Here is a 27,074-nt window from a genome sequence, read left to right as displayed (position 1 = left end):
CAGAGTCCCAGCTGGCTGCCTCCCCGCACCCGCTTCAGTTCACCGGGACAAAGTCTTCTGCGGCCTCGCTGGCCACGCCAGGCTGAGTGACCACAGGCTACACCCTCCCAGGGAGGGAAGGTCACAGGACAGCTGTGGGATCCTGGGCCAGGCCCTTCCCCTCTCTGGTCTGGGCTCTGGCCAGTGACCAGGCTGGATTCCCTTGCCCCCCACGGGCCACTGTGGGAGGTCAGGGCCGGACCAAATGGGCCACAGACACAGAGGAAAACAGAGGCCTCCCATTTCTTTTTTTTTCCATGTATATTTTTTGTTATTTTTTATTTTTTTGTAAAATGTCCCGGTTCTTCCATAACTTATAAACATGATTTATACCGAGGGGTGGATGGGAAAGCGGGCAGGGGCGGGGTGACTGGGGACGCACCTCTCCTTGCTGCCCCCTTGGGGCTGGGCCCATTTGGCCATTTTCAGGGAACGGGGACACCCCAACACCTCCCTGAGGTTGTCTGGCCGCCTCTGCCCCTGGTGCTCAGAATCCTGTAGGCCCCTTGACTCCAGAATTGCTTCCTGGACCCCAAGACTACTGGGCACGCGGCCCCTTGTCCTCCACATCCTGCCGTGCCTGTCCTTCGGAGAATCCCCCCTTCAGCTGCTGGGGTGATGGGTCCCCTCCTTTCCGCTGCCCCCTGACCCCCGAGGAGGGAGGGAAGGGAGGGGGAGGGGGGCTCAGGTCTCCCCTCCGTGGCAGGGGGAGGGGGAGGTGGGATCAGAAGGAGGAAGGGCGAGGAAGGCGGGCCTGTGGGGGCTCAGCCAATGGTGAGGCCGAAGCCGCACTGGAACTTGTTCTTTCGGTGATTCAGGAAGGCCCCGAGGGCCAGCGTCAGGGGCAGCGGAGGGAGCTTCTTCTCCAGTGTGGCGCCCACGATCCAGTTGCTGTCCACAGAGCCTGTGGGTGGATAGCTGTGTGAAGAGCCTCACCGGACACATCAGACACCACTGGCCAGGCCGCTGACTGTGCTGCCCCGCCGCCCGGAGCCCTCTTCACGCCCCCAAGTGCTTCAGCCCTGAGCTCCGCGACCCCTCCCCTCCGGAAGCCCTTGGCCACCCCGTGGACTACCCTCCCAGTCCCAGTCTTGTCCACATTGGGTCGCTGCTGTGTGTGGATGGGCCTGTCCCCGCCACTGTGAACCCTGGGTTGGGGGGGCCAGGTCACTGTTGTGTCCCCAGCTGGGCACAGAGCAGGTGCTGAGTATCTGCTGAAACGGAGACTAAAATCTCTCCTCGTGCCCAGGACCTGATGGGTGTGCAAGTGCTTGCTGCCGTCTGTACCCAGTGGAGCTCAAGGACTCCCTGAAAGGGAGCAGAGACGCTGCAGTCCAAACACAGCCTCAGACCTGGGGCTCACTGCAGAGTGAGGGCTTAAGGCAGGTTTCAGAGGCAAAACAAACCCCTCCCCCTGGGCCCCCTGGCTACTTTTGTTAAAAAAAATTTTTTTTGGCCACACTGCATGGCTTTTGGGATTTTAGTTCCCTGAGCAGGGATTGAACCCGGGACCTCAGCAGTTGAGAGTGAGACCACTGGACCACCAGGGACTTCCCCTGGTTGCCTTTAGAAGCCTTGAACCAGGGCCACTGAAGCGGCCTTCCGGGGTGGTCTCCACACACCCCAAACCCAAGAGCTACTGTGACACAGAGAAACTTAAGATGAGACTCAGTCAGCCTGGGGGAAGGTTGTGGGTCTGGCTGTGACCGGGGAGCCTCTCTAAGGGGAGACAGTGGGGCAAGGCCGGCTGCGCTCCAACTTGCCTTCCATGCGTGAGAAAAAGAGAAGCAAGGGCCGTGCATGCAGGCTGCTGAGGGCTGCTGGCTGGGGTGGGGGTGCTCCCTGCAAAGCTCGGGCCCAGGTGCCCCCGCACCGTCTTCAGAGCACTCCTGGGTAATGTGGGGCCGGCATGCTGCCCTCTCCCAGGCGCCCCGCACCGTCTTAACGAGCGCTCCTGGGTAACGTGGGCCGGCATGCTGCCCTCTCCCACTTCCTTGGCCCGCACCATCTTAAGGAGCGCTCCTGGGTAATGTGGGCCGGCATGCTGCCCTCTCCCAGGCGCCCCCACACCGTCTTAACGAGCACTCCTGGGTAATGTGGGCCGGCATGCTGCCCTCTCCCAGGTGCCCCCCCACTGTCTTAACGAGCGCTCCAGGGTAACGTGGGCCGGCATGCTGCCCTCTCCAAGGCGCCCCCGCACCGTCTTAACGAGTGCTCCAGGGTAATGTGGGCCGGCATGCTGCCCTCTCCCACTTCCTCGGCCTGTACCCCGCTCAGGGCCGGGTCACCTCTTGCTTCTTTCTCTCAAGGAAAGCGAGATCTGTACCTTTGAAGAGGAGGTTGGCCTTGGGCAGGTCCAGCTGGTACCCAAAGGAGACACTTGTGTCCTGCATCCTTGTGCTGGCCTCAAACTCCACACCCACCTGCAGCTGGAGGGGCCAGGGCAACACACACGAGTCAGCCTCCTAGGCTGGACTCTCAGGCACGCCAGTCCTGGGCACCCCATACCCAGCCAGCCAGTCCCCAGATGGGCTCACCTGGTCACTGGCTTTGTGGTAATACGTTGCATGCATGCCCGCCTGACCCAATGTTACTGTCGCCAACCAGTTGTTCACTGGAAGAGAGCAGGTGGGTTACCAAGGGGGCTTAGGCAGCCAGGGGCCCAGGTTATGCCCCTCTTCCCTCAGACCCAGGAGTCCAGCCCCCAGCCCCTCCTCCCTTAGTCCCAGGGCTCCGGGCTCCCAGACTCACATGTGTATTTCCCAGCTAGCGACATAACAGCGCCCTCCTCCCCGGGCCGCCGGTGGTAGACCAGCTCTCCGCCCAGGGCCAGGCACGGTGTGATGCTCTGGAGGTAGTGGGCCACGAGGATCCCTGCAGGCGAGAGGTGGAGTCATGACTTCTGAGCTTGGTGGTCAGTTTCCACCCGGTTAAGGCAGCACCAGACTGGACTCCCACTTCCTTGGGCCTCCCACTTGGGCTCCTTGCTGGAGTCGTTCACAGGACTGAGGTCAGCCTCCCACGGCCCCCAGGACCTCATCTCCTCTGCATTCACCTCCCTTTACACAGGAGGCTGCAGAGGCTGAGGAGTCAAGTCGCTCCCACATGGTCACAGGACACGTCAGGAGCAGAATCCAGGGCTCCCCATCTCCTGAGCCCAGGCTTTGAGCCACCCTGCCGCCACGAGTGGTAGGTGAGAGCACACTTTGGGGCACCAGACGGCCTGGGTTCAAATCCCAGCACTTGCTGCAGGGGTAACTGAGGGCCACTGGCACCACTTCCCTGTGAGCGGGACACCTCGCAAGACTCTGAGGAAGAGCAGAGCGCTGGATGCAGGCATGGTGTGCACAAGGCGTGCTCAGCACACAGCCAGGGCCCGGCTGCCACGGAGACTGGCCCTGCGGAAGTCCACTTCCCGGGCCCCTCGGCAGCAAGGATGGCTCTGAGGGGCCCTCAGTGTTTGCTAACCGCCCACTCCACCGCCGGGCTGAATTCCTCGAGCCCAAGGACTGATACTGTCTGTCTTTGAGAGCCCAGGAGGGTGGACACCACAGAGGTGATCACTGCGGAGGGCAAGGGCCAGGGAGGAAGAGAGGCAGTGGGGGACACAGAAGGAGTGACGATGGAGAAGCGGAAAGCGAGAGTCATCTCTGTAAAGACGGGGAAGCGATCAGGGATGGAGGTGGATGGCGGGCCCTGACGACGCCCAACCTGAAGGACAGAGCAGGTGAGGACCGGTGAGGTAAGCTTAGAGATGGACACCCAGCCAGAATGGGGAAGACCGGGGCAGGGGGGAAGAGGTGGGGACAGGCAAGGACAAGGAAAGCGCAGACGTGCAGATGCTTCCCTGGACAGAGATCAGAGGCACCGAGTGGGGACTGGCCTGAGGGGGCGGGACAGGCCGGGAGGACAGGATGGGACCTGCTCGCATCTTCAGGCACACCCAGGCAGGGGCTGCCACTGGGGGCGGCTGCGATCAGGGCAGGCTGGAGCTGGCTTCTCCCCGGGAGTGGGTGACACTGACCCACCTCCTGGCCCCTCCTCTGCCAGCTGGTTGTTAAGCCATCACCCGCACACCTCTGGACAAGAGCAGCCTCTGTCCCAAGAGAAGGGGAACCTTGGGCCCACAGAGAGAAAAGTGACCAACCAGGGGTCACACAGGGACTTCAACTCAAGAGCCTCTGGTCATGGTTTAGACTGAGAGCTTCGAGACCCCAAACTCCTCTCCCACCCCCCATCTCCTCGGCTTGCCACACCCTCCGCTTCCCAAGCCCTACCCTCCTCCTTGGCCTCCTGCCCCAGTCTCATCCTCTCCAAGCAGCTTCACATGTAGAGGGATCTTGTTAAAGCGCACACCCGACCCTGCTCCCCCTGCTCAGAACCTGCCATGATGCCCCAGCATCAAGGACACCCTGGCTTTTTAGGACACGGGCGCAAAGCCCCCCGTGGTTCATCCCCAGCTTTCAACAGACTTCCTCCGAGAGCTTCACAAGTACTTGCACAGTGCTCATCCTCACAGGTCTTTTCCTTGAACATCCTGCCCTTTCCTAGCACCTCCATCTCCTTCAGATCAGTTTAGTTCAGTTGCTGAGTCATGTCCAACTCTTCACGACCCCACGGACTGCACCACACCAGGCCTCCCTGTCCATCACCAACTCCCAGAGTTCACTCAAACTCATGTCCATTGAGGTGGTGATGCCATCCAGCCATCTCATCCTCTGTCCTCTCCTCCTCCTCCTGCCCCCAATCCCTCCCAGCATCGGGGTCTTTTCCAATGAGTTAGCTCTTCGCATCAGGTGGCCAAAGTATTGGAGTTTCAGCTTCAACATCAGTCCTTCCAATGAACACCCAGGACTGATCTCCTTTAGGATGGAGTGCCTGGAGTGGCTGTGAAGAACCCACTGAGTTCAAAACTCCACGAGAAGGAAAACAACACCTATTATAGGTCTGAGAGCAAAGAGGTGGCCTCGGACAAGGGGCAGAGTGTGGCTTTCCTGGAACCTATGGGGCTGAGGCCATACCTGGCTCCCTGGGGAGCGGGTACACAGTCGGCTCTTGGCTGGGGCCTGACAGAACAGCTTCCTGCCCTCCCCACGCTGCGCTCCCTGGGGCTTTGGCCACGTAGCCTTCCTCTGGGAGCGCTGCCCTTCTCTTCACCCTCCTCAGTCTAGACACTGGCATCGAGAGGCACTGCCCTCATCACTCCAGGCGAGCCGGGCCCTCCTGTTGTAAGCTCTCACAGCAACCTGGACCTCTCCCAAGTAGGCGTTCTCCCAACAGTAACACAGTCACTGTGATTATTTGTCTTAAGGCAAGAGTCTTGGCTACTGGCCGGGGAGGGGCTGTGTGTCCCAGGGTGGGCACACACTCGGGGTGCTCAGAACGAAGCCGAGGCCCCAGAGAAGGAGCTGAGGCCAGGGGAGGGGACCAGGTAGTCCGCGGGCTCCTCGTTAGGCCTTGACTGTGATTCTAACGCCAGGCCCTCTGCTTTCTCGCTGTGCGATCCTGGGGCGGGGCCGATTTCACCCCAGACCTTGTACTTCCTCACCTGTGAGAACCCCGATCCCCCTGCCTGTTGTGGGGCGGCCCAGAGACCCATCCCACAGTGAACCCTAACTAGCTGTGTCTGGCCTCATAAGGGGCTGACAGGTCCACCCACTGATTCCTTCACCACGGTGCACTTGCTGTGTGATTGTGTCTTTGAGATGGATGGGGAAACCAAGGCTTAGAATGGGTGGAGCACCAGCTGTCATTGGTCATGAATAATTACATGAGTAACTACTCATATCCTCAGTACTGCCCTGGGCCCAGAAGTTCTGATTGGTGCTTGAGGGGAGGGAAGGATGTCTATAGGGACTAAGAGACCAGAGTGTCCCTGGTGGCCTTGGGCTCCAGGGAGGAGACTTAGAGGTCAGTGCTGAGGAGCAAGAGAGGCCAATGCTGGTGAGTGTTTGCAGGGGCGGAGGCCCTGGTGCCGTGGACTCTGGAGGTGGCCTTGCTGTGTGTCCTTGGGGAAGTACTTGCCCTCTCTGGGCCTCAATCAGACAGGGATAATGGCAACGCCACCCCACAGGGCTGTGAAGGATTGCACGAGCCAATCCTCATTGGCTCGAGTGACTGGATGAAGGCCCGGGTGAGCACAGTACGCCGAGGGCCTGGCAAAGGGCGCCAGGTGGGAAACAGGACCTGCGGTGACCGCTGCTCACTCCTTCGCGCACTATTTTCTGAGCACCTACTCTGTTCCCAGCACAGTTCCAGGTGCTAGGCACCTTCACGCACTCACCCCCCAAGAGCCTGCTCTTCCTGATAGAGCGAACAGCAGGCACAAGAATCTGAAATCACCAACTCTACCCTTCTGGTGGGTCAAGCCCCCCCTGCCCCCCAAAAAGGCTGACTTCTCAACTCTGACCTCCCTCTTATCCCCCACACGGAATCCAGCAGCGAATACTATTGCTCCGCCTTCAAGGTACATCCAGACCCCCAGACCTCCGCTTACCCCCTCCGCTGCCCCCTTGTGGCCTGGTCCTGTAAGAAGCTATGTCGGACGATCCTGTCCCTTTCAAAATCCTCTTGTGGCCTCAGACTCAGAAGCTCTCCAGAGCTTTATGTTTCAGCCCTGCCATCCTGACTTCTACCACTTGCCCTCCTTCCTCATTTGTTACAGCTCCAGTCCTCCTCGATGTTCCAGGGAAGGGTCGTACCTCGGGGCTTTTGCACTCGCTGTTCCTTCCGGCCGAAAAGCTCTTTTCCCACATATCTGCTTGGCACCTTCCCTCACATCCTTCTGTCCTCATTCAGATACCACCTATGTAATGAGGCCTTCTCTCAAGACTCCACCAGCCCCTCCCGACGCCACCATCTTTCCACAGGGCTCCATCACCCACCTGCTTTACTCGTGTCTCTAGAATGGAAGGTTCCAGAGACTTCCCAGGCAGCGCTAGTAATAAATAGCCTACGTGCCAGTGCAGGAGATATAAGACACCTGCGTTCAGGTGTCTTACGTAAGACCCTGGGTCGGGAAGGTCCCCTGGAGAAGGCCATGGCAACCCACTCCAGTATTCTTGCATGGACTCTACCCTGGACAGAGGAGCCTGGTGGGCTACAGTCCATGGGGTCACAGAGAGTTCAAGAAGACTGAAGTGACTTACCACGTGTGCACGCCTCCGTTAATATACATAATATAAAAATCACCACTAGAATGTCCAGAAGACAGACTTAATTTTCCTTAGTTCACCACCATATCCTCTGGACATGCAATATATGACTCATAGTCAAGAAACATCAGATCAATGTAGAGAAATCAAAAGGCAGATGCCCAGAGACAAAAATAAAAAAGGGGGAAGCACAGAGGAGAGACCAGAAGTACAGACATTAGTCAGCAGGTCCTTGCCCCCGAGCCAACCCAAACAGGAATCTTCCTTGTCGCCCTCCATTGGAGACTGACTTGCCTCCCCTCAGCTGCATGTGGGCTCTGCCTGCCTTGGGGTCAGCTCTGTGCCCCTGAGCAACCCCAGAGCCCCAGGAGCAATGCAGCAGCTCATTTCCTTGGGACCTGTCACACGCCTGACCCCATTTGAGACTTTCCACACGTGACCTGCTCAACAACCCTGTAAGGCAACCCGATTTTAACAAATGAGGAAGCCAAGGCCCATGAGGGTGATGGAAGCTCCCCCCACCCCCCCGCCCCCAAATGCAGTGAACCCAGTGGCAGAGCTGGGACTTGAACCTGTTTGTCCCCCCATGAGGCTACAGGACCTAACTGATGCTCTGTGTTCTGAAGTCACGCCTGCCCCTGAAACCATTTCTTGGACGGCAGAAAAGGAGGGTCAGAGGGAGAAATGGACTTGCTGGGCATGGGGTCTGACCACCTTCCAAGCCCTGTGCCTCTTACCTGAACCCACCAGGACGTCTGGGTTTCCCAAAGTGACGGCTGCTGTGAAGTCGGAACCCCGGTACTCCCCATCCACCTGCCAGTTCACAAACTTCGACTGCTGGGTCTGTGGGGGGAGGGCCAAGTATGAGGGTGAAACTGAGCAGGACTCCATGGGGCCCACCGGGGCACAAAAGGCCTTTCAGAGGCCTCCTCTTTTTGTCTGTAGGAAAAAGGCTTCAATCTCCTAGACCTTCCCCGAGGGCAGATCCATTTACTCATCAGAGAAGAGAAATCAGAAAGAAAGAAAAGCAACCCGCTAAGAGTCACACAATAGTGCCGGGAGGGCTTCTCTTAGGGCTCAGCAAGTGAAGAACCCACCTGCAGTGCAGGAGCCACAGGAGACACGGGTTTGATCCCCGGGTCAGGAAGATCCCCCTGGAGGAGGAAGTGGCAACCCACTCCAGTATTCCGAAGAGTTGTCTGAAAAATCCCATGGACAGAGTAGCCTTGTTGGCTACAATCCAAAGGGTCGAAAAAAGTCGGACCCAACTGAGTGACTAAGCACAGCACAACAGTGCCCTGATAAGGTGGAATCCTAGCTCCTGTCAAGGACCGCCAGGGCCTCCACCCAGGAGGAGCATGGCAACTTCCAGCTGAGCACAAGACTCCTGGCACACCACCCACCCTATGGCCTCACGACTGACCAACCAGAAGAAAGTCACACACCCTGCAGCACCCTGCCCTCAATGTGCCTGTAAAAGCCCTCCCCTGAAAACTGGGCTTCCCTGGTGGCTCAGACAGTGAAGAGTCTGCCCGCAACGCGGGAGACCTGAGTTCAATCCCTGGGTCGGGAAGATCCTCTGGAGGAGGAAATAGCACCCTACTCCAGCATTCTTGCCTAGAAAATCCGATGGACGGAGGAGCCTGGCAGGCTACAGCCCACAGCGTCGCAAAGAGTCGGACACAACTGAGTGACTTCACTCACTCACGCCCTGAAAACTACGGGGGAGTTTGGTCTGTAGAGAACCAGCCACTCATATTTCTCGCTTGATCTTTGCAATAAGCCTTTCTCTGCTCCAGACTCTGATGTTTCAGTTTTTTTGGCTGCACAGTGCCTTGAGTTCTTGGTTTCAACACCCAAGGGCAGCTTGGGGCTCAGGGAGGCTGGGGGCCATTGCCGACTCCATCCTCCCACTCACCTGGATGGCCATCTTGGACCTGAGGCCAGGGCCCAGCTGATGAATGACCTGAGCATTGAGGCTGCCACTATTATCCATGTCACCCACCAGCACGGGAAATGCCTGCGGGGTAGAGGACAGGGTTAGAGGTGAGAGGCCTAGTGTCCTGGATGGACATGCATGACGGGCTCTGGTGAGAAGCCTAGGACTGGGAAGCCTAGAATGAGGTCCTCTCCTCCAGGAAGCCCTCTAAGACCACCTAGGCTGAGTTAGGCTCTCCTCTGGGCTCAGCCTTTGGGTTCCCCCATTTCAGTCCTACTCTCCCCGGACTGTTCCTTTCTGGGGACAAGCTTATTCTCTTTCTCCACTAGGCTGTGAGCCCCTACGGCTGTCTCAGTTACTGCTGTGTCCCCAGGACCACCCAGCACAGAGATGGGCAGGACACGGGGGTGCCCTGAAGGTTTGCTGAAAAAATAAGTTTATTGCATGGAAATAGTTAACACAAGCAAAAACCCAATTTAGCCCCCCAATTCCACCTGTGTCCTGCCCCAGCCTCCTTCTGGGCTTCCAGTTTTGCCTTCCGTCTTCTAACCCAGCTTCCGCAGACAGCCTGAGAAATGCTATTTCCAAAGCACCCATATCACCGCATCTTCTCCTCCTTTAAATCTTTCCGTGGCTCTCTAGTGCCCCCTAGTGGAAGTTCAAATGCCTGGCTTGGCCTTCAAAGCCCTGCATGATCTGCAGCCCAGCCCTGCCCACTCTGGGTCATCACTGCTTGGTGACCCTGGTGTCCTCAGACTCACCCAGAGAAGTGGGGGTCAGGATGAAGGAATGACCCAGGTTTCGATGCACCCTGGAGAGACCTTGTTCCCACCTCCCCACACCACCAGCAGCCCAGTCTCCTACTGACAAAGCTTTCTTCACTGACTGGCTACATTATTTGTTAGAAGAAAGATACAATGAATGAATGAATGGCAAAAGGTATCTCACCTCTGTGGGACTGAGCTGCTTCGTCCCCACGTACGTCACCCCGAAGTGGTAGTTGGACTCCCCGATTGTGCTGAGGGCTACTGTGTGGTTCACCTGGGAGAACAAGGAGGGCTGTGGTGATGGGCCTGTGCGCCACCCCCCAAGGTACCCAGCCGAGCCCATTTCCAGGTCAGCTCCCCTCCAGCCTGGGATGGGGGATGCTTGCCAATCTGACTTCCCAGTCAGGGCGTCTCTGGGCGTGGCAGGGGATGAAGACTGGGAGGTGTGGCCTGACTAGATTAGACACTAAAGAGAAGGGATGTGTGGGGCACACCTGGTACTTCATCCCTGCCTGGATGTTGGTTGCAGGGGTGGGTCCCTAAACCCTACCACTGCCCCCAGATTGAGTGGTCAGCCTGGCACTGTCTCTGGTGTCTTTAAGTATCAAGGAGCCCAGATCTTTAAGGAGAAGTTAAAGGACTGGAGAAGGGAATGGCAACCCACTCCAGCACTCTTGCCTGGAAAATCCCATGGACTGCGAAGCCTGGTAGGCTACAGTCCATGGGGTGGCAAAGAGTCAGACATGACTGAGCGACTTCACTTTCACTAAAGGACTGGATGTGCAGATGCAGAGGGATGGTTGGGATGACCTCTGGAGGATAATGGCACAAGAAAGGCTCACCTGGAAATGATTACTCAACCCTTTGTTGACTGTGAGCTTCACACCTTCCATCTGAACAGGAAACAGCTCTGAAGGAGAGAAAAATGCTGTCACACTTCAACACACACACCCCATCTCTCATCCCTTTCTTCCCTATGGTCCCCACTCTCCCTTCTCCAGGAACCCACAACCAGCACACTGCACAAAGCACCTCATCCAGTAAAGAGGCAGAACAGCCCAGAGGATGGGCTCAGGACCAAAGCCTTTGCCTGTATCCAAATTCCAGTGCCACCATCTACTACTTGTGTGACCTTAGGCAAGTTATTTTATCCATGTCAAACCTATCTGTTAGTTGAAGATGCTCACCACATAGAAATACTGCAAGGATTTAATGAGTTAACACACACTGAATGCCAGCACAGTGCTCAATAACCCACCACCACTTTCACTACCACAATTACTCCAAGCCAGGATCCAGAAGCCTTGGGTTCCACCCCACTGATCCATTGCTGACACTGTGACCTTGGGCCTCGGTTTCCCTCCCGATCACATGAGGCTGGCTTGGCCGATTCCTGGGGCACATGAGGTCCTTAAGGTTTTTCTGTACCGCTCTGGCGTTCCATCCTGAGGTTCCATCATTTGATCCCATCATTCTAAGCCCCAGGTTCAACGTTCCACTATTCGATCCCAACGTCAACTCCTAACGCTCTGTTAAATGATTCCAATGGTCCGTGCCAATTCCCAAGGTCCTCAGTGCGCTCCTCCTTCCCCCGAGATCCGGGCCATCACACCCCTGCCAGGCCCCTAGCCCCTCACCCTTGCACTTCCGGTGGCACTCCTCGAACGTGCCCGGGTTGGGCAGGCAGCCGCAGGCCCCATCGTCCCCAGTCCCTCCAGCGCTGGCAGCCGCAGTCCCGGGGGTCCGTTCGGAACCTCGACCTGTGCCAGCCCCAGCGCCCAGGCCGCCCCCGAGTGGCGGCAAAGTGAAGCCGGGAGGAGAGGGCGGAGGTGGCGGCAGTCCCACGAGGGGAGGCGCAGGCGGCGGCGGCGGCCCTGCGGGCGGCGAGCTAGCGGCCAATACGTTCCCCATGGTCGCCTGCAAGGGAAAAGGTCAGAGGGCAGAGGTCAAGGGCCGCAGGCTCCAGGCTGAGTCTCCAGCCAACACCCCCCAGCCCCCCACCCCCCCCGCTCAGAACCCCAATTCTTACGTGCGGTAGCGCCTCCTCCCGGTCCGGGCTCCGCTCCCACACCGTGGGCCACGCGCAACCGAACCCGCTGCCGCCGCCGCCGCCACGGTCGCCCCGCCCCACCAAGCCCATTGGTTTAGCGGGCCCTGAGGTCCTCCCGCCAGCTTCAGGGTCTGGCCTTACTATTGGAGTCATGGATGAGAGTCCCACCCACCTCTTTGGAACGTCCTTTTCTGTTGGTTCCCACTCACAGACAGGTCACAGCACACCTCCGTGCCCTTCCCATTGGCTTGGGGAGCCCACGCCGATTGGCTCGCCATGCCGCGGGTTCCGGGGCTCACCCACCATTGGTCTGTGCTGCTCAGTTTGCACCGCCCATTGACGTAACACCTCCGCCCCATTCCCGAAGGCGTCCCTCTCTCGACTCCGCCCCGCGGCGAAGTTGTTAATGATAATTGGTCGGCCTTGGCCCTTGCAGCTTCCTGATTGGCTCCTGCAGGTACAGGGGGTCGGACCCTGGTGTCGTAAGCCATCTTGTATGTTCATTGGCTAACGTGCGAGGGTCAAGGGACACGGATAAAGATGCGTTGCGCAGCAGAGGCTGCTAGGCAGCAAGGTCAGCCCTCGCGTCCCACCAGGCACCACGGCAAAGGGGCGGACCCCTAGTCCGAAGTCGGGGACCGAAAGCCGGAAGTGCTAGCCCTTCGCACAGTGCCACGGGAAGAATTCGAACCCGTCTTGTGAACTCTGTTCTGCTTCTGGTTACCCACAATGCCTCTTACCTATTTAACGGGACAGTTGCCGTAGGCCCACCCCTTTCGTTACCCATCGTGCTTTCTGTGTCTTTCCCCCAACCGTTGCCTCAGGCACTGAAGCGTCTATCTTTGGCCCATTCATTCTTATCCCATTACCCAGCATGCCTTCTGCTCCATTCATTTCAACTTAGTTGCCCGTACGACTTTTAGCCCTTTTACGCCTGTTCATTTCCCACTTTCTTTTTTTTTTTAATGTGTATTTATTAATATTTGGCTGCACGGCTGGACATGTGGGATCTTTAGTTGTGACCTGTGAATTCTTAGTTGCAGCACGTGGAATCTAGTTCCCTGCCCAGGGATGGAACCCTGTCCGCCTGCATTGGGAGCTGCAGAGTCTTAGCTGCTGGACCACCAGGGAATTCCTCCCGCATTCTTCTAGCTGTACCATAGTTGAGGATCAGGCTTTGTGTCTATTGCTCTACTTGCCTGTGGCCCCTATTTCTCCCTTATTCATTCCTCCACCCCTGGCTCTTTCAGAATTTTCCACAGTTGATTGTGATCCACACAGTCAAAGGATTTGGCATAGTCAATAAAGCAGAAATAGATGTTTTTCTGGAACTCTCTTGCTTTTTCCGTGATCCAGCGGTTGTTGGCAATTTGACCTCTGCTTCGTCTGCCTTCTCTAAAACCAGCTTGAGCATCTGGAAGTTCACCGTTCAGGTATTTCTGAAGCCTGGCTTGGAGAATTTTGAGCATTACTTTACTAGCGTGTGAGATGAGTGCAGTTGTGCGGAAGCTTGAGCATTCTTTTGTATTGCCTTTCTTTGGGATTGGAATGAAAAATGACCTTTTCCAGTCCTGTGTCCACTGCTGAGTTTTCCCAATTTGCTGACATATTGAGTGCAGCACTTTCAAAGCATCATCTTTCAGGAATTCCATCAACTCCTCTAGCTTTGTTCATAGTCATGCTTTCTAAAGCCTACTTGACTTCACATTCCAGGATGTCTGGCTCTAGGTGATCACACCATCGTGATTATCTGGGTCGTGAAGATCTTTTTTGTACAGTTCTTCTGTGTATTCTTGCCACGTCTTCTTAATATCTTCTGCTTCTGTTAGGTCCATACCATTTCTGTCCTTTATTGAGCCCATCTTTGCGTGAAATGTTCCCTTGGTATCTCTAATTCTCTTGAAGAGATCTCTAGTCTTTCCCGTTCTGTTGTTTTCCTTTATTTCTTTGCACTGATTGCTGAGGAAGGCTTTCTTATCTCTCCTTGCTATTCTTTGGAACTCTGCATTCAGATGCTTATATCTTTCCTTTTCTCCTTTGCTTTTCGCGTCTCTTCTTTTCACAGCTATTTGTAAGGCCCCCTCAGACGACCATTTTGCTTTTATGCATTTCTTTTCCATGGGGATGGTCTTGATCCCTGTCTCCTGTACAATGTCACGAACCTCATTCCATAGTTCATCAGGCACTCTATCTATCAGATCTAGTCCCTTAAATCTATTTCTCACTTCCACTGTATAATCATAAGGGATATGATTTAGGTCATACCTGAATGGTCTAGTGGTTTTCCCTACTTTCTTCAATTTAAGTCTGAATTTGGCAATAAGGAGTTCATTACCTGAGCCACAGTCAGATCCCGGTCTTGTTTTTGCTGACTGTATAGAGCTTCTCCATCTTTGCCTGCAAAGAATATAATCAATTTGATTTTGGTGTTGACTGTGTGGATCACAATAAACTGTGGAAAATTCTGAAAGAGATGGGAATACCAGACTACCTGACCTGCCTCTTGAGATACTTATATCCAGGTCAGGAAGCAACAGTTAGAACTGGACATGGAACAACAGACTGGTTCCAAATAGGAAAAAGAGTACGTCAAGGCTGTATATTGTCACTCTGCTTAATTTAACTTATATGCAGAATACATCATGAGAAACGCTGGGCTGGAAGAGGCACAAGCTGGAATCAAGATTGCCAGGAGAAATACCAATAACCTCAGATATGCAGATGATACTACCCTGAGATACTACATATCTCAGATGCAGATATGGCAGAAAGTGAAGAGGAGCTAATGAGCCTCTTGATGAAAGTGAAAGAGGAGAGTGAAAAGGTTGGCTTAAAGCTCAACATTCAGAAAACGAAGATCATGGCATCTGGTCCCATCACTTCATGGGAAGTAGATAGGGAAACAGTGGAAGCAGTGTCAGACTTTATTTTTTTGGGCTCCAAAATAAATGCAGATGGTGATTGCAGTCATGAAATTAAAAGATGCTTACTCCTTGGAAGGAAAGTTATGACCAACCTAGATAGTATATTCAAAAGCAGAGACATTACTTTGCCAACAAAGGTCCATCTAGTCAAGGCTATGGTTTTTCCAGTGGCCATGTATGCATGTGAGAGTTGAACTGTGAAGAAAGCTGAGCACCAAAGAATTGATGCTTTTGAACTGTGGTGTTGGAGAAGACTCTTAAGAGTCCCTTAGTCTGCGAGGAGATCCAACCAGTCCATTCTAGAGGAGATCCAACCAGTCCATTCTAGAGGAGATCCAACCAGTCCATTCTAAAGGAGATCAGTCCTGGGTGTTCATTGGAAGGACTGATGCTAAAGCTGAAACTCCAATACTTTGGCCACCTCATGCGAAGAGCTGACTCATTGGAAAAGACTCTGATGCTGGGAGGGATTGGGGGCAGGAGGAGAAGGGGATGACAGAGGATGAGATGGCTGGATGGCATCACAGACTCGATGGACATGAGTCTGAGTGAACTCCGGGAGTTGGTGATGGACAGAGAGGCCTGGCGTGCTGCGATTCATGGGGTCGCAAAGAGTCGGACACGACTGAGCGACTGAACTGAACTGAACTGATTATCCATTGGACTGCTGTTGTAGATTATTTTTGCTTATGCCCTGGACTCCTCCCGCTCCTTCCATTAACCATGGTTTATGCATTTTTGCTCATTATCCCCTCACTTATCTCTTTCATATCTTTGGTCCTTTTCTTTTTGTCTGTAACCTATCTTAACTTCTAGTCTACTGATTCCCTCAAGCCCTGGACCCTGAGCCACACCTCCCCCCCCACCCCACCCCGCACTCATTACCCATTATGTTCCACTCCTATCCCCTAAACAGCCCACAGAAAACACCAGTAGAGACCTGGTCAAAGTACAAACTCATATTTTGTAGGAAATGCTATATTAAAAACCACATCCCCATCCCTAACCCAGATGATCCACTCCCCCCAACCCCCAAGGAGATGTTTGGGTCCAGTCCCACTGGGCAGGAGTAAAAGGGCTCAGTAGTCTTCAAAGTAACAGCAGATTCTTCTTCCAAGGTTGGCATCAGCAAGGCACACTCTGCATGAGGCTCACCCCATGTAGCCCTGAGCTGGGGCTTAATTCTCTGGAGACAGGAATTGGGGTAGTGGGGGCACAGGGAAGAAGGGTCAGTACCCTGAGACTCCTGCCTGCAGGAGGGAGGAGATGGGGAAGTTCTGCTTTGGGCTGGGGAATCCCCTCCCTCCACCTTTAGGGGACAGGGAGGGGAATGGGTGACAGAGGTTCTGCCGCCTGGAGGGCTCAGGTCTGAGCAGCAGAATGTCCCCAACACCCACCCCAGCAGATCTATTAGGAGTTACTGCCTGGGGAAATATCAGGTCTGGGGTCTTCTTTGGGATTGGGGAGGAGTCTGGAGATGGTGGGTCGTGAGAGGTATAATCTATGTCTGGTGAGTCCTTGGGTAAGAGTGTGTGCAGAAATCTACCTTCTCCAGCCCCTCCTAAGCTTATTAGGTTTCCATCGTCATGGCCAGTTTCTCTGAATCAGAGATCATTGATTAGAGGTCACAGTGGAGCCACCAAGATAGATGGTGATGATGAGATGCATGTGTGCTAACTGACAGTGGCTGGGCCCGAGGTCAGGGGCCCTAGATCCCTGACAGAAAGTTAAGATATCAGAAAATGAGAGGTGAAAGGGCAAGGCCATGGTGGCTCACACATACATGGCCCGGGACATGACAAAGCCTTTGCCCTGGTAGGCCTCGGGGGGGCTGGAGTAGGACAGGGCGTCATAGATGGGGTTGATCTTGTCCATGTAGTCTTCCTCCTCCTCCTCGTCCTCTAGATCCAGGGAGACCCTCTCCACAGCAGGCGGCCCTGGGGGCACCAGGATGGGGGACCCCAGGCTTGTGGCCCCAAGGATCAGGGGCCCTGACCGCTCTTCCAAGGTGGGCAGCTCATGGTATCGAGGCATTTCCTGGGAATGGGGAGGGAATGAACCCAAGGTTACCTCTTGAGCATGACACAGAATCCCAGTTTGCTCCTTAACCCTCGAATCCTGACCACCGTCTCCCCATGCCAACCAGAACAGACCTCTCCCTATGTCACCCCTTGTTCCCTGGGTTGATATTGGGATAATCATGTAGGTGGTTCTTAACTCAAAGCCCAGAGCATGGACCCTACCCCACTGATCCTAAGCCTCTCCTTTTCTTTTAATCACTGAAACCCTGGTCTTTCCTCATGAGCCTTTGAATTCAATCTTGACCTAAACTTAAGCTCTACCCTTGAAACTTAACTTGTTCTCAAACTCAATATCCACCCCCTGACCTCCAGGAGGCCACTGAGGGGAGTGACTGTCTGTCTTGTCCCAACTCCAGGCACAGTACCCAGCAAATGGAGATACTCAACTGGTCCTCTTTGACAGAGTGATTTTAACTCTCATCCCTTGTCCTTGGACTTTCAAAACCATGTCCGTCCTCACTGAATCCTAAATACATCTCAATCCTCTAAGCTCTGACAAGAGATACAGCCCTGAACTTGAGTTGTAACCTTTAAATCCTTGATCTGTTATGTAAGATTCTGCGTGTGTGCTCAGTCATATCTAACTCTGTGGGACTCCGTGGGCTGTAGCCCGCCAGGTTCCTCTGTCCATGGGATTCTCCAGGCAAGAATACTGGAGTGAGTTGCCATTTCTTACTCTAGGGGATCTTTCCCACCCAAAGTCCTGCGTCTCGTGCATCGGCAGGCAGATTCTTTACCACTAGCACCACCTGGGAAGCCTCCTTTTATGTAAGGAGGCCCTTAAACTCAGATCCCAAATCCACCCTTGACCTTTCCCAAGTTCCTACCTGCTCGGCACATGAGACACCAGCATCAAAGTAGGGGGTCTTGAGTGGGCTGTGCTCCGAGGCCCCCAGGGTGAAAAGCTGGGAGGGCTTCGATGGGAGAGAGAGGGACAAGTCAGGACCACCCCCCTGGCCTCAGTGGGGGAAGGTGGGTGGGGAGGTGGGGGCAGGCTGGGCTCCAGGGAAAGTGCTTACCATCTCTGGTTCCTCCAGCTTTGCCTTTGGGGTCGGTGGCTTGTATGAGGGCGGTCCCTCCAGTCTGTGGGGTAGGAGGTAAGTCAGGTGGAGGCTAAGCCCTGAGAACCCCTCTGTTTCAGAGCCACTGCACATCGCTTTCCTCTACCTGATCTCCCTTTTCCACAACCCACCTCCCCTTCCCCTGCTGTCTCCTACTCATCCCATGAATTTCTCTTCTTGCAGGAAGTCCTCCTGACTCTCCAGGAGGAGACAGAGTTCCTGTGATAGGATCATAGCTAGCTATGTGTCTCTAATAGGGCACGTACTGAGTTTGTATTTGAAATATTACTTCTGATCTCATTCAACAATTGTATCCTGCTGCGAACAGTGTGAGAGGAGAAAAATGAGATTTGTCCTGTGTTCCCAGAACCCATGATGAGGAGTATCAGGACATATTTGGAGAAAGACAGAATGAGAACTTCCATGGTGATCCAGTGATTAAGAATTTGCCTGCTACTGCAGGGGACATGGGTTCGATCCCTGTCCCGGGAACTAAGACCCTATGTGCCGTGAGCCAAATAAACCCATGGGCCACAACTACTGAGCCTGCATCTAGAGCCACAGGCTGCAAATACTGAAGCCAGGGCGCCCAGAGCCCATTGCCTGCAGCAAGAGGAGCCCCACAATGAGGAGCCTGCGCCATAGCTAGAGACTAGCCTCTGCTTGCTGCAACTAGAGGAGGCCGGGGCGCAGCAGTGAAGACCCGCGCAGCCGAAGAGATGATTTTAAAAAGAGAGAGAATGAAAAGAATGAGTGAAACGCTTTCCTGTCGCCCAAACTATATTAAATTCCCTCATTCTGCACACCCACAGGCCACAGTATCCTGTACATATAATAATGGCAGGTGCTCACTACACCTTCTATCCCCAGCTCAGATGTCCCTGCCTCCAAGAAGCCCTCCCTGATCTTTCAGGCTGAGTCAGGTGCTCTCTGTAGCCGCGCTCAGCTCCTTCAGTTTCCCTAGCCCATTCCTAGCCATCCTGGACTGTCATTGTCTGGGGATGGATCTGTCTTCTCCAGACTGGGAACCCCAGGAGCTCAAGGCCAGCGCCATCTCAGACACCACTGTGTCTCATGGGCTTAGAAGATGAGAACGTCAGCAGGTTGTTGGTTTGCATGGACTAGATGATTAAGACTGGTTCACAAACATCCATCTTAGGGAGCTTGTTATAATATAGACGCCAAGCCCTTCTTGTGAAAGTGCTGATTTAGTAGGCTTGGGGTTAAGCCCAGGAAGGTGCATTTTTAACAAGTGCTCCCCTTACACACGCTGGGTCACATTATTTCAAAACCATTTTGCCCCCAAAACTTTCTTGCTGAACAAATTTCAACAAGTGATTTCAGCTCTCTGAACCTGTTTCCTTTTTTGAGAAGATGTGTAGCCTTAGCTCTGTCTGAGAATTTAGGTTTCCTTGATATGATACGTTGATGTGTGTGGATATCTTTTATTTGCATTTTATATTTATTACTTTGGGGACATTTTTTAAAGGCTTATTTATGTATTTGGCTGTGCTGAGTCTTCCCTAAGGTGCATGGGCTTCTCTTCTTGCAGAGCACAGGCCCTAGGCACACGGGCTCAGTGTGTGTGATGCAAAGAACTGGTTGCTCTGTAGCATGTGGGATCCTGTGGGACAAGGGATCAAATCTGTGTCCCCCGTGTGGGCAGGTGGATTCTTAACTACTGGGCCACCAGAGAAGCCCTTCTTTGGACATCTTTTAAGTGTTTTGTCTCATCGTTGTGTTCCTAAATTTAAGGGCCTCGCCCCACGGGGATACTTTCTGAATTACCTACTGAATGAACAAATGAATGGATGGATATGAGGCTTCACTGAGATCACAAGTACGATGCCTCTTATCAAGTCTCCATAAGATGCTGTTGAGATGTCAAGATGCCTCTCATAGCAAGTGCTCTGCAGAGAGGAGTGGAGCTAGTTTCCCCTAACAGCCCCAATATTCCTCTTTCTTCACAGTAATACGGATTTTGACTGGGCATGTGGCCACCCAGAATAAAGACTACATTTCCCAGCTTCCTCTGCAGCTAGGGCAGCCATGTGACTAGACCCTGGCCAATGGGAAATGAGAGAATGTGATGGTTCCCTCACAGCACTGCCCTCTATTTCCATTTCCCCTTCCCACTGGCAGGCAGGGTGGTCCCTGAGGCCAGGATGGCCATGTCTGGTTGTCCTGTCCATAGACAATGATAAGAGAGAAGGGAGCCATCTTGGAATGTGAATGAAGGGAAGGCAGAACAACAAGATAGCAGGAACCTGGACTTTGATGACATCACAGAGCAGAATTGTCATGGCCGTGATTTCTAGGAAATAAACCCTCCTCTCCACCTCATTTAAGTCCTGGTCATTTTGAATACTTACTTATTTGGTTGTGTCAGGTCTTAGTTGTGGCAGATGGGATCTTTGGCCTTTGTTGGAATCTTTAGTTGCAGCATGTGGATCTAGTTCCCTGACCAGGGATCGAACCCAGGCCCCTTGCATTAGGAGCGTGGAGTCTTAGCCACTGGACCACCAGGGAAGTCCAGTCCTGGTCATTTTGGAGCACTCTGTTTCACAGAATTGATACCGTGCAGGGTCCTGTGGGAGTCCTGGGGCACAAGGCCTTTCTGTGTCCCCCATTTCTTTGTTTATGGGAAACACCCTTCATTCAGCCTCCATGACCTTCCCTGAGTGCCAGTGGGGAGACTCAAGCAGTTGTTACTTAGGGAAGGCAGGAGATGCAAGACCAGGGAGAAACAAACAGTTGAGAGCAGCCTTGGGCCAAGGTCCTGTTTCCCTATTAATGGATACACACACAACAGTATCTTTGAACTACTCTGCAGATAAAGAAATCCCCTCCAGGTGGGAGAAGCAACTGATTAATGATGGTAAGTGGCCCACAAGCAAGTAGACCCCAGACCAGTTGGACCTGAAGCTTGATGCTGCTGACTCCTACTTACCTCAACACCAACCCATCAGAAGAATGTCCATGGGATGATCACACTCTCTTTGAACAATTATATAAAACTTCTCAATATCTTCCTCAAGTTAGGACACTTGGGTTCTGAGGGCAGTAGCCTGCTGTGTCCCCCTTTGCCTAGCAAAGCAATAAAGCTACTCTTTTCTGGGTGTGTGCTAAGTCGATTCAGTGGTGTCCGATTCTTTGCAACCCTCTGGACAGTAGCCTGCCAGTCATCCCAAATTCTGTCTTGGAGATTTGATTCGGCACTGGTGTATGGAGAAGCTGAGCCATTTCAGCGTCACAACCATCACCAACGACTTTCTCCCAGCCTCCTCCCGGACCCTGTGCACCCTGGTCCTGGGACCCCTCCCCCATCCACTTCTTAGGACCCTTCACTCACTCCTCCTCCTCCTCTGCCCCCTGCAGCCTCTGCTCCTTCCGCTGCTGCCTGCAGATCAGGATGCCCGTGGCGGCCACAGCAGTAGCGATGATGGCAGCGATGATGCCCCCAATGATGCCCCCTGTGGCCCCTGCTCCGGCTGTGTTGGGTGTCTCTGCAAGAAGGAGGACAGCGTGAGGGAGTCTCCAGGAGGAAGCCACACAAAGCCTTATTCCCAGTCCCACCCCACCCTCCAGTCACCACCTGCCTGCCTACCACCTCTCCCAAGGGCAGAGGACATTCTTTTTATCCACTTAATCCTCACTGAGCATTTGTTGTGCGATAGAATGGTGAACAAAACATCCAAAAGCGCCAGTCCCATGGGACGAATGTTTTGTCGGGCAGGGAGGCCACAAGTAGAGAAACAGACATAATAGCTAATGTGCCAGGTGACGGCAAATGAGAGAGGGTAATCGTAGGGGACTTCCCTCGTGTCGAAGTGGATAAGAATCCACCTGCCCGTTTGGGGGACATGGGTTCCATCCCTGGTCTGGGAAGATTCCACATCCTGCGGGGCAACTGAGCCCGTGCGTCACAACTACTGAGCCCACGCTCTAGAGCCGCCAAGCTGCAACTCCTGAAGCCTGCATGCCTAGAGGCCCGTGCTCTGCGACAAGAGAAGCCACCACAGTGAGAAGTCCGCGCACTGCAATGAAGACCCAGGACAGCCAAAAAAACCAATTATACACATATATATGTATACTTCCCTGGTGGCTCAGATGGTAAAGTGCCTGTCTGCAATGCGGGAGACCTGGGTTCGATCCCTGGGTTGGGAAGATCCCCTGGAGAAGGAAATGGCGGCCCACTCCAGTACTCTTGCCTGGAAAATCCCATGGACAGAGGAGCCTGGTAGGCTACAGTCCATGGGGTCGCAGAGAGTCAGACACGATGGAGAGACTTCACTTTCACTTTCACATATAAAGGCAAAGCCACATAATGCCACATAATGCCAGTGTCATTCACCTTACTTATAGTAGGGAAGTGCTAAGTGACAGAGCAGGGTAGTCAAAAGTAGTCAGAGAGCGTCTTACTGGGAGATGTTTGAGCAAAGGCCTGAAGTAGCTGTAGGGGGCGAGCCATGAGGGTATGAGAGCATTCCAGGAAGAGCCAACAGCCAGCCAGAGCCAAGGTCCTCTGGAGGAAGCCTCGGGTTGTTTTTAGGGACAGGAGGGAGCAAAGCAGAGAGCTGATGGGAGAGTGTGGTGCTAAGGGAAGACAGGTGACAAGGAATGGAGCAAAAAGGCAGAAAATCGGGGGCAGGCGTGATTCTGGGCTTGGGATCAGAACCCCTCATGTATTATACAGAATGAAGTTATCCTGGGCTGAGCACTAGAGGGCCTCCAACCTCACAGGAAAAGGGGTGGAGAGAAGTGTGACTCCCCCGCTACACAATCCTGGACCTCTCCTTTGTAACACTTTCCACTTCCTGAATCATTATTGGAGCCATTACCTGTTTACTTGCCAATTTCCACACTGTGCGGTCCAAGGGACGGGGTCTGGCACACAGCTGGTGTTTTTCTAGATGCATAAGGAGGCGCCCAACAGGGACACTTGGGGAGCCACTGTCTGCCAGATCGACCACATTCCCGCTCCTGGCACTACCCTCCCGGTGGGGGAGGAGGCGGCAGCTGGGGTGGGAGGTGGGCAGGACAGGACAGGGTGGTACAGACAGTAAACAGCCAGAGGAAATAACAAGTGTGCCGAGGCCCCGCTCACAGGCCGCCCCCTTCCATCAACCCCGCTACAGAGGAGAGGAGAGAAAGCTGCCCGAGGGAATGCTGTCTGGATCCCTGGACCATCCCATTTCCACAGCTTCCTGTTACACAGCCTGGCATCCTCTGGAGGGCTTCTCAGAGCGTCGGGGAAATATCAGAGTAATTGCGCTCAGTCCACACACTTGCCCATCCTAAGGCTGCTCCTCTGACTGCGCGCCACCGCCGTGTCCGCCGCAGAGCGAGTGGAACGCTCTGCTGGTGGCAGAGGCAGACTCACCCAGCGTCTCCCGGGTGCTTCACCCCACGCTAGGTGTTCCGGTGCAGCCTTAACTGGGTCCCAGGACAGCCTCAGGAGCAGAGATGAAGGCCACCTGGGGTGGTCGTGGGGCTGGGGAGAGTGGAGGTGACTGGATTTAACCTTGCCTCCTTCCCCGCCACCCCCACCACAGTCCCCAGCCCGAGTTTGGAAGATTTTCTAACGGAGAGAGGGGGCAGTGAGAAGGATACAGAGCCCCTCGTTGGGCCCAGCCTGGGGATAAGGGACTAGGAAGAAGGTAGGAAAGGCTGACGTGATGTCCTCCCTAGGTGGGGCTCCCCTGATTTCTTAGCACCCCAAGAATGCAGGTGGCAAGTCCTCTCTTCCAATGTCCTCAGCAGACTCCGGGAGGTCGGGTCTGAGATGCCCCCAGAGGATCAGATTCCAGGCCCTCGCCACCCCTGAGGGCCCAGGAGTCCACGATCTCAGCCCCACTGGGCCCAGAAACTCAGTTCTCCGGCCAGTCTGGCCACTCTGCCTGGGAAGGCTGTTCTGGAAGCCCCGCATCCAAGCGCCAGCCCCTGAGCCCAGCTCCCCGGGCCTCAGATGGCTCGGACATCCAATGTGTCCTTCAAGGACCCAAGTGACCAGAGTCCTCCCTTCCATCAGCCTCCCCAAGTCTAGCCCCCACCACGCTCCCTGTCTCCAGCGCCCACCCGCTGGGACCTAGCAGTCCCTGTCCCACCCCCCAAAGAGGGGGTCTGATGTATTACAAGACACCCCGGGATGTTTTCCTCCAAAGCGTTTATTAACTCCTGAGTATCATGGGGCCATGGCAGGCTGGAGCCCGAACCAAGAGTCTCTGTGGGGGGTGGTGCTCTGTGGGTCCCCATTCTCCAGCGCCCCCCTCCCCCGGGGGGGCCGTCCCCTGCTCCTTGCGGCCGGGAGTCAGAAGTCCAGTGTATGATATTGCAGCGCCCTCTACATCCCAGGGAAGGAAGCGGGAGGTAGCCTTGAACTCCAGTGTGTTCCGGACAAACGAGTTCAACCAGCCCTGGGCCCTTGGCTGGCCGGTGTGCGCAGTGCTGTGTCTGTCTCAGTCTGTCTGTCTGTCTGCCTGTGGGGGGGTGGTGGTGGGGGGTGAGTGGGGTCACACGTAAATCGCCCGCCGGGAGATGAGAGAGCCGTCCAGCTGGGACTCCAAGTCGTCCTCCAGCGCCGGGGGCGGCGGCAACATGAGGCCTTTCTCTGCCTTCTCCTCCTCGTCCTCATCCTCCTCATCCTTGCCCTGTGGCCTCAGGGGGCCAGGGTCCACGGGCGTCCAGAAGACGGGACCCCCATTCCCAAACACCTGAGTTTTCGGGTCGCAGGACCCTCCTGTGCCGCCGTCTCCTCCTCCTCCGGGGCTCTTCCTTCTCCTCACCCTCAGCAGGATGAAGGCCAAGGACCCCCCAGCCAGAAGCAGCAGCACCAGCAGTGTCCCCCCCACAGCCCCCCACACCACTGGGCCCGCGCCTTGAGACGAGGCCCGGGGGGTGTCTGAGGAGAGAGAAGAGGGGTGAGAGAGAGAGGGAGACACGAGGTCAAGAGAAGACATCTGGAGGTGGGGGGCGGGGGAGACAGGACGCAGCAGGGCAGGGCTGGGAACTGGGGAGGCGGGGAGGGAAGGGAGAGCCCCGCTCACTCTCCGCGCCAGTGGGTGCCCTCCCCCGGATGGATTTCCTTACACCTGCCTAGTGCTTTGCTAACAAGACAGAAAAAAAAGAAGACTCCCGAAATAACGAACACAAAACCAAAATGACGATTGCTAGGGATTCCCTGGCCGTCTAATGGTTAAGACTCCGTGCTTCCACCGCAGGGCATTGCTCAGTCACTCAGCCATAGTTTGGACTCTTTGTGACCCCATGGACTGCAGCCCGCCAGGCTCCTCTGTCCGTAGGATTCTCTGGGCAAGAATACTGGAGTGGGCTGCCATTTCCTCCTCCAGGGAATCTTCCTGACTCAGGGGTAGAACCCGAATCTCCTGCGTCTCCTGCACTGGCAGGCGGATTCTTTACCACTGAGCCACCTGGGAAGCCCTGCTATAGGGGCATAGGTTCAATCTCTGGTCGGGGAACTGAGAGCCCACCTGCCGAGCCACGCGGAGACAAAAGCAAAAACCAACACACACATACACACGTGCACACATGAAACAACAGCTCGCTACCCAACATTTAAAGCACTAGTCATTTCACTGAAAATTCCACATTTCTTTTACGGCAAAAAAAAAAAAAAAAAAAAATCAGATCTGGCACCATCACTCCCTCGTCTCTTTCACCTGGTGATGGGCTGTGGCTGAGTGAGGCTGCGGACTCCGGGAACAGAGTTCCACACCTGGCCACTCTGTCACTCGCCAGGACCTTGTAGGCATCGGAATTTGGCACTCCCTCTCAGAAACTCTGAGGTCAGGGTCACAGAATCTTGTGGCTGATCCAGCCAGAAAGAAGCAGAGATGGGTTTGAGCCTGAGGCTGTTGGATCCCAAAGCTCCTAGCACTTGAGAGAAGGGGACTGAGGAAATTGAGCCCCCCCATCCCCAAGGTGGAAAATGGTACCCCTTAAGCCCACAGTCCCGGGGGTTTCTTCTCCCTGCTGAGGCTGAGCTGGTGGGAGGGGAGGGCGGGGGTGGGTAGAGAAGGAAGCGGGGGAGCGCTAATCGGGGAGGAGTGAGGATGAGGGAGAGGGCATCTGGGGCCCACAGATGCAACCAGCATCTTATCACATATCTGCCTTCCCCCACCCTGGCATGCAGGGCCTGACTGGGAGAGACCAGGGAGGGACCTGCTCATACCTGACCCTCCCCTCCCCACGTTTACTGGAGTGGGGTGGGGTGGGGGTCATGACCTAGGGGGCTGTCAAACCAGTGCAAACAACAGTAAAACAGAAGAGAAAAAGTCCACCTCAAGGGTGAAGGGCCAACAATACTCTGTGAAACTTCTGGCGGGGATATATGTCTACTCCTGCACCCCGGGGAAGGCGGAAAGACTCTGTTCGGTGAAGTCTGGAGGCCAGTTTTCACGCATGTTGGGACGTGTGTCCGCGTTACTGAAGGTAGTATTTTGGAGGTGCTGGCTGAGCGTGCTCCTGTCTTAGGGTCAGAAGTTTCTGAAGCAACGTCTAGCCTGCGGTGTGGCCTGTGTACTTGTTTTCTCTGGCATGAGCCCCAAATGGAGTGTGATGGACTGTGTAGGTCTGTGTGCACGTGAGGAACGGGAGGCGTCTCTGAGAAACCCTCTGAGGTGACTTTGCCAGGAGCTGTGAGTGAATCTCCTCTCCGGGCAAGGCCCTCTGTTGACACATCACTACCTTAGACTGAATTTCTGGAGTGCTCAGAGAGTACCCCCATCTGCTGGAGTCCATCTGTAGGTGTGTGACTTTGCAATGGTGTTTTTGACTGCCTGTGGGTCTGCGGTTGCCTTTGCGGGGATGGGGGGCGTTTCCACGGGTGTGTGATTTTGTGCGCACCCCACCCACCCAGGTACGTGTGCTTCACTGGGTGACTACTGCCTGTCCAAGGCTGAACTCTGATGGTGGTGTGTTCACCTTGGGGGTTGCCAGTGGTGGGCGTTCCTGGGGTTTCTGGCTGTTTCGGGGGCAGCGTCCCTGCTTTTGTGGCTGTGTGTTTCTCCCATGGCCTTTTAGCGTGACACTGTCTGGGT

The 27,074-nt window shown here is 54.8% G+C and overlaps 2 protein-coding genes across 4 annotated transcripts in view; both read right to left on the bottom strand.

Moving 5' to 3' along the window:
* Positions 1 to 300: 300 nt before the first annotated feature.
* On the bottom strand, positions 301 to 12,039 carry TOMM40 (translocase of outer mitochondrial membrane 40). Its single transcript, XM_052655736.1, has 10 exons — positions 11,929 to 12,039; positions 11,537 to 11,816; positions 10,742 to 10,809; positions 10,081 to 10,173; positions 9,112 to 9,213; positions 7,931 to 8,036; positions 2,791 to 2,913; positions 2,577 to 2,653; positions 2,366 to 2,468; positions 301 to 943 (listed from the first exon to the last, which is right to left on the bottom strand). Exons 1-10 carry the CDS (start codon positions 12,037 to 12,039, stop codon positions 804 to 806), a joined length of 1,203 nt encoding a protein of 400 aa, XP_052511696.1. The 3' UTR covers positions 301 to 803.
* Positions 12,040 to 15,978: 3,939 nt separating this feature from the next.
* The window catches only part of NECTIN2 (nectin cell adhesion molecule 2), a 32,519-nt gene continuing 21,423 nt past the window's right edge, over positions 15,979 to 27,074 (bottom strand). The window contains exons 6-9 of one of the 3 annotated variants that reach the window (XM_052655851.1): positions 21,368 to 21,521; positions 17,974 to 18,037; positions 17,782 to 17,868; positions 15,979 to 16,910 (exon numbers count right to left, since the gene is read on the bottom strand). In XM_052655851.1, the coding sequence (XP_052511811.1) occupies positions 16,647 to 16,910; positions 17,782 to 17,868; positions 17,974 to 18,037; positions 21,368 to 21,521 (569 nt within the window). In that variant the 3' untranslated portion in view covers positions 15,979 to 16,646. Of the gene's footprint in view, positions 16,911 to 17,781; positions 17,869 to 17,973; positions 18,038 to 21,367; positions 21,522 to 24,176; positions 24,917 to 25,694; positions 25,844 to 27,074 lie in introns of those variants that run through there. The other 2 variants (XM_052655853.1, XM_052655852.1) reach the window with 2 other exon arrangements.

Source organism: Budorcas taxicolor, chromosome 18 (assembly GCF_023091745.1).
Source record: "Budorcas taxicolor isolate Tak-1 chromosome 18, Takin1.1, whole genome shotgun sequence".
Lineage (NCBI taxonomy): Eukaryota > Metazoa > Chordata > Mammalia > Artiodactyla > Bovidae > Budorcas > Budorcas taxicolor.
The sequence above is the reverse complement of the archived record's forward strand: the minus strand, read 5'-3'. Positions and strand labels throughout refer to the sequence as shown.

Coding starts and splice junctions, on each gene's coding strand:
- TOMM40 (XM_052655736.1), bottom strand. CDS start 12,039: ATGGGCTTGGTGGGGCGGGGCGACCGTGGCGGCGGCGGCGGCAGCGGG. Junction 10,174..10,741: donor GGTTGAGTAATCATTTCCAG/GTGAGCCTTTCT, acceptor TTGTTCTCCCAG/GTGAACCACACAGTAGCCCT. Junction 2,654..2,790: donor GCTAGCTGGGAAATACACAT/GTGAGTCTGGGA, acceptor GCTCTCTTCCAG/TGAACAACTGGTTGGCGACA.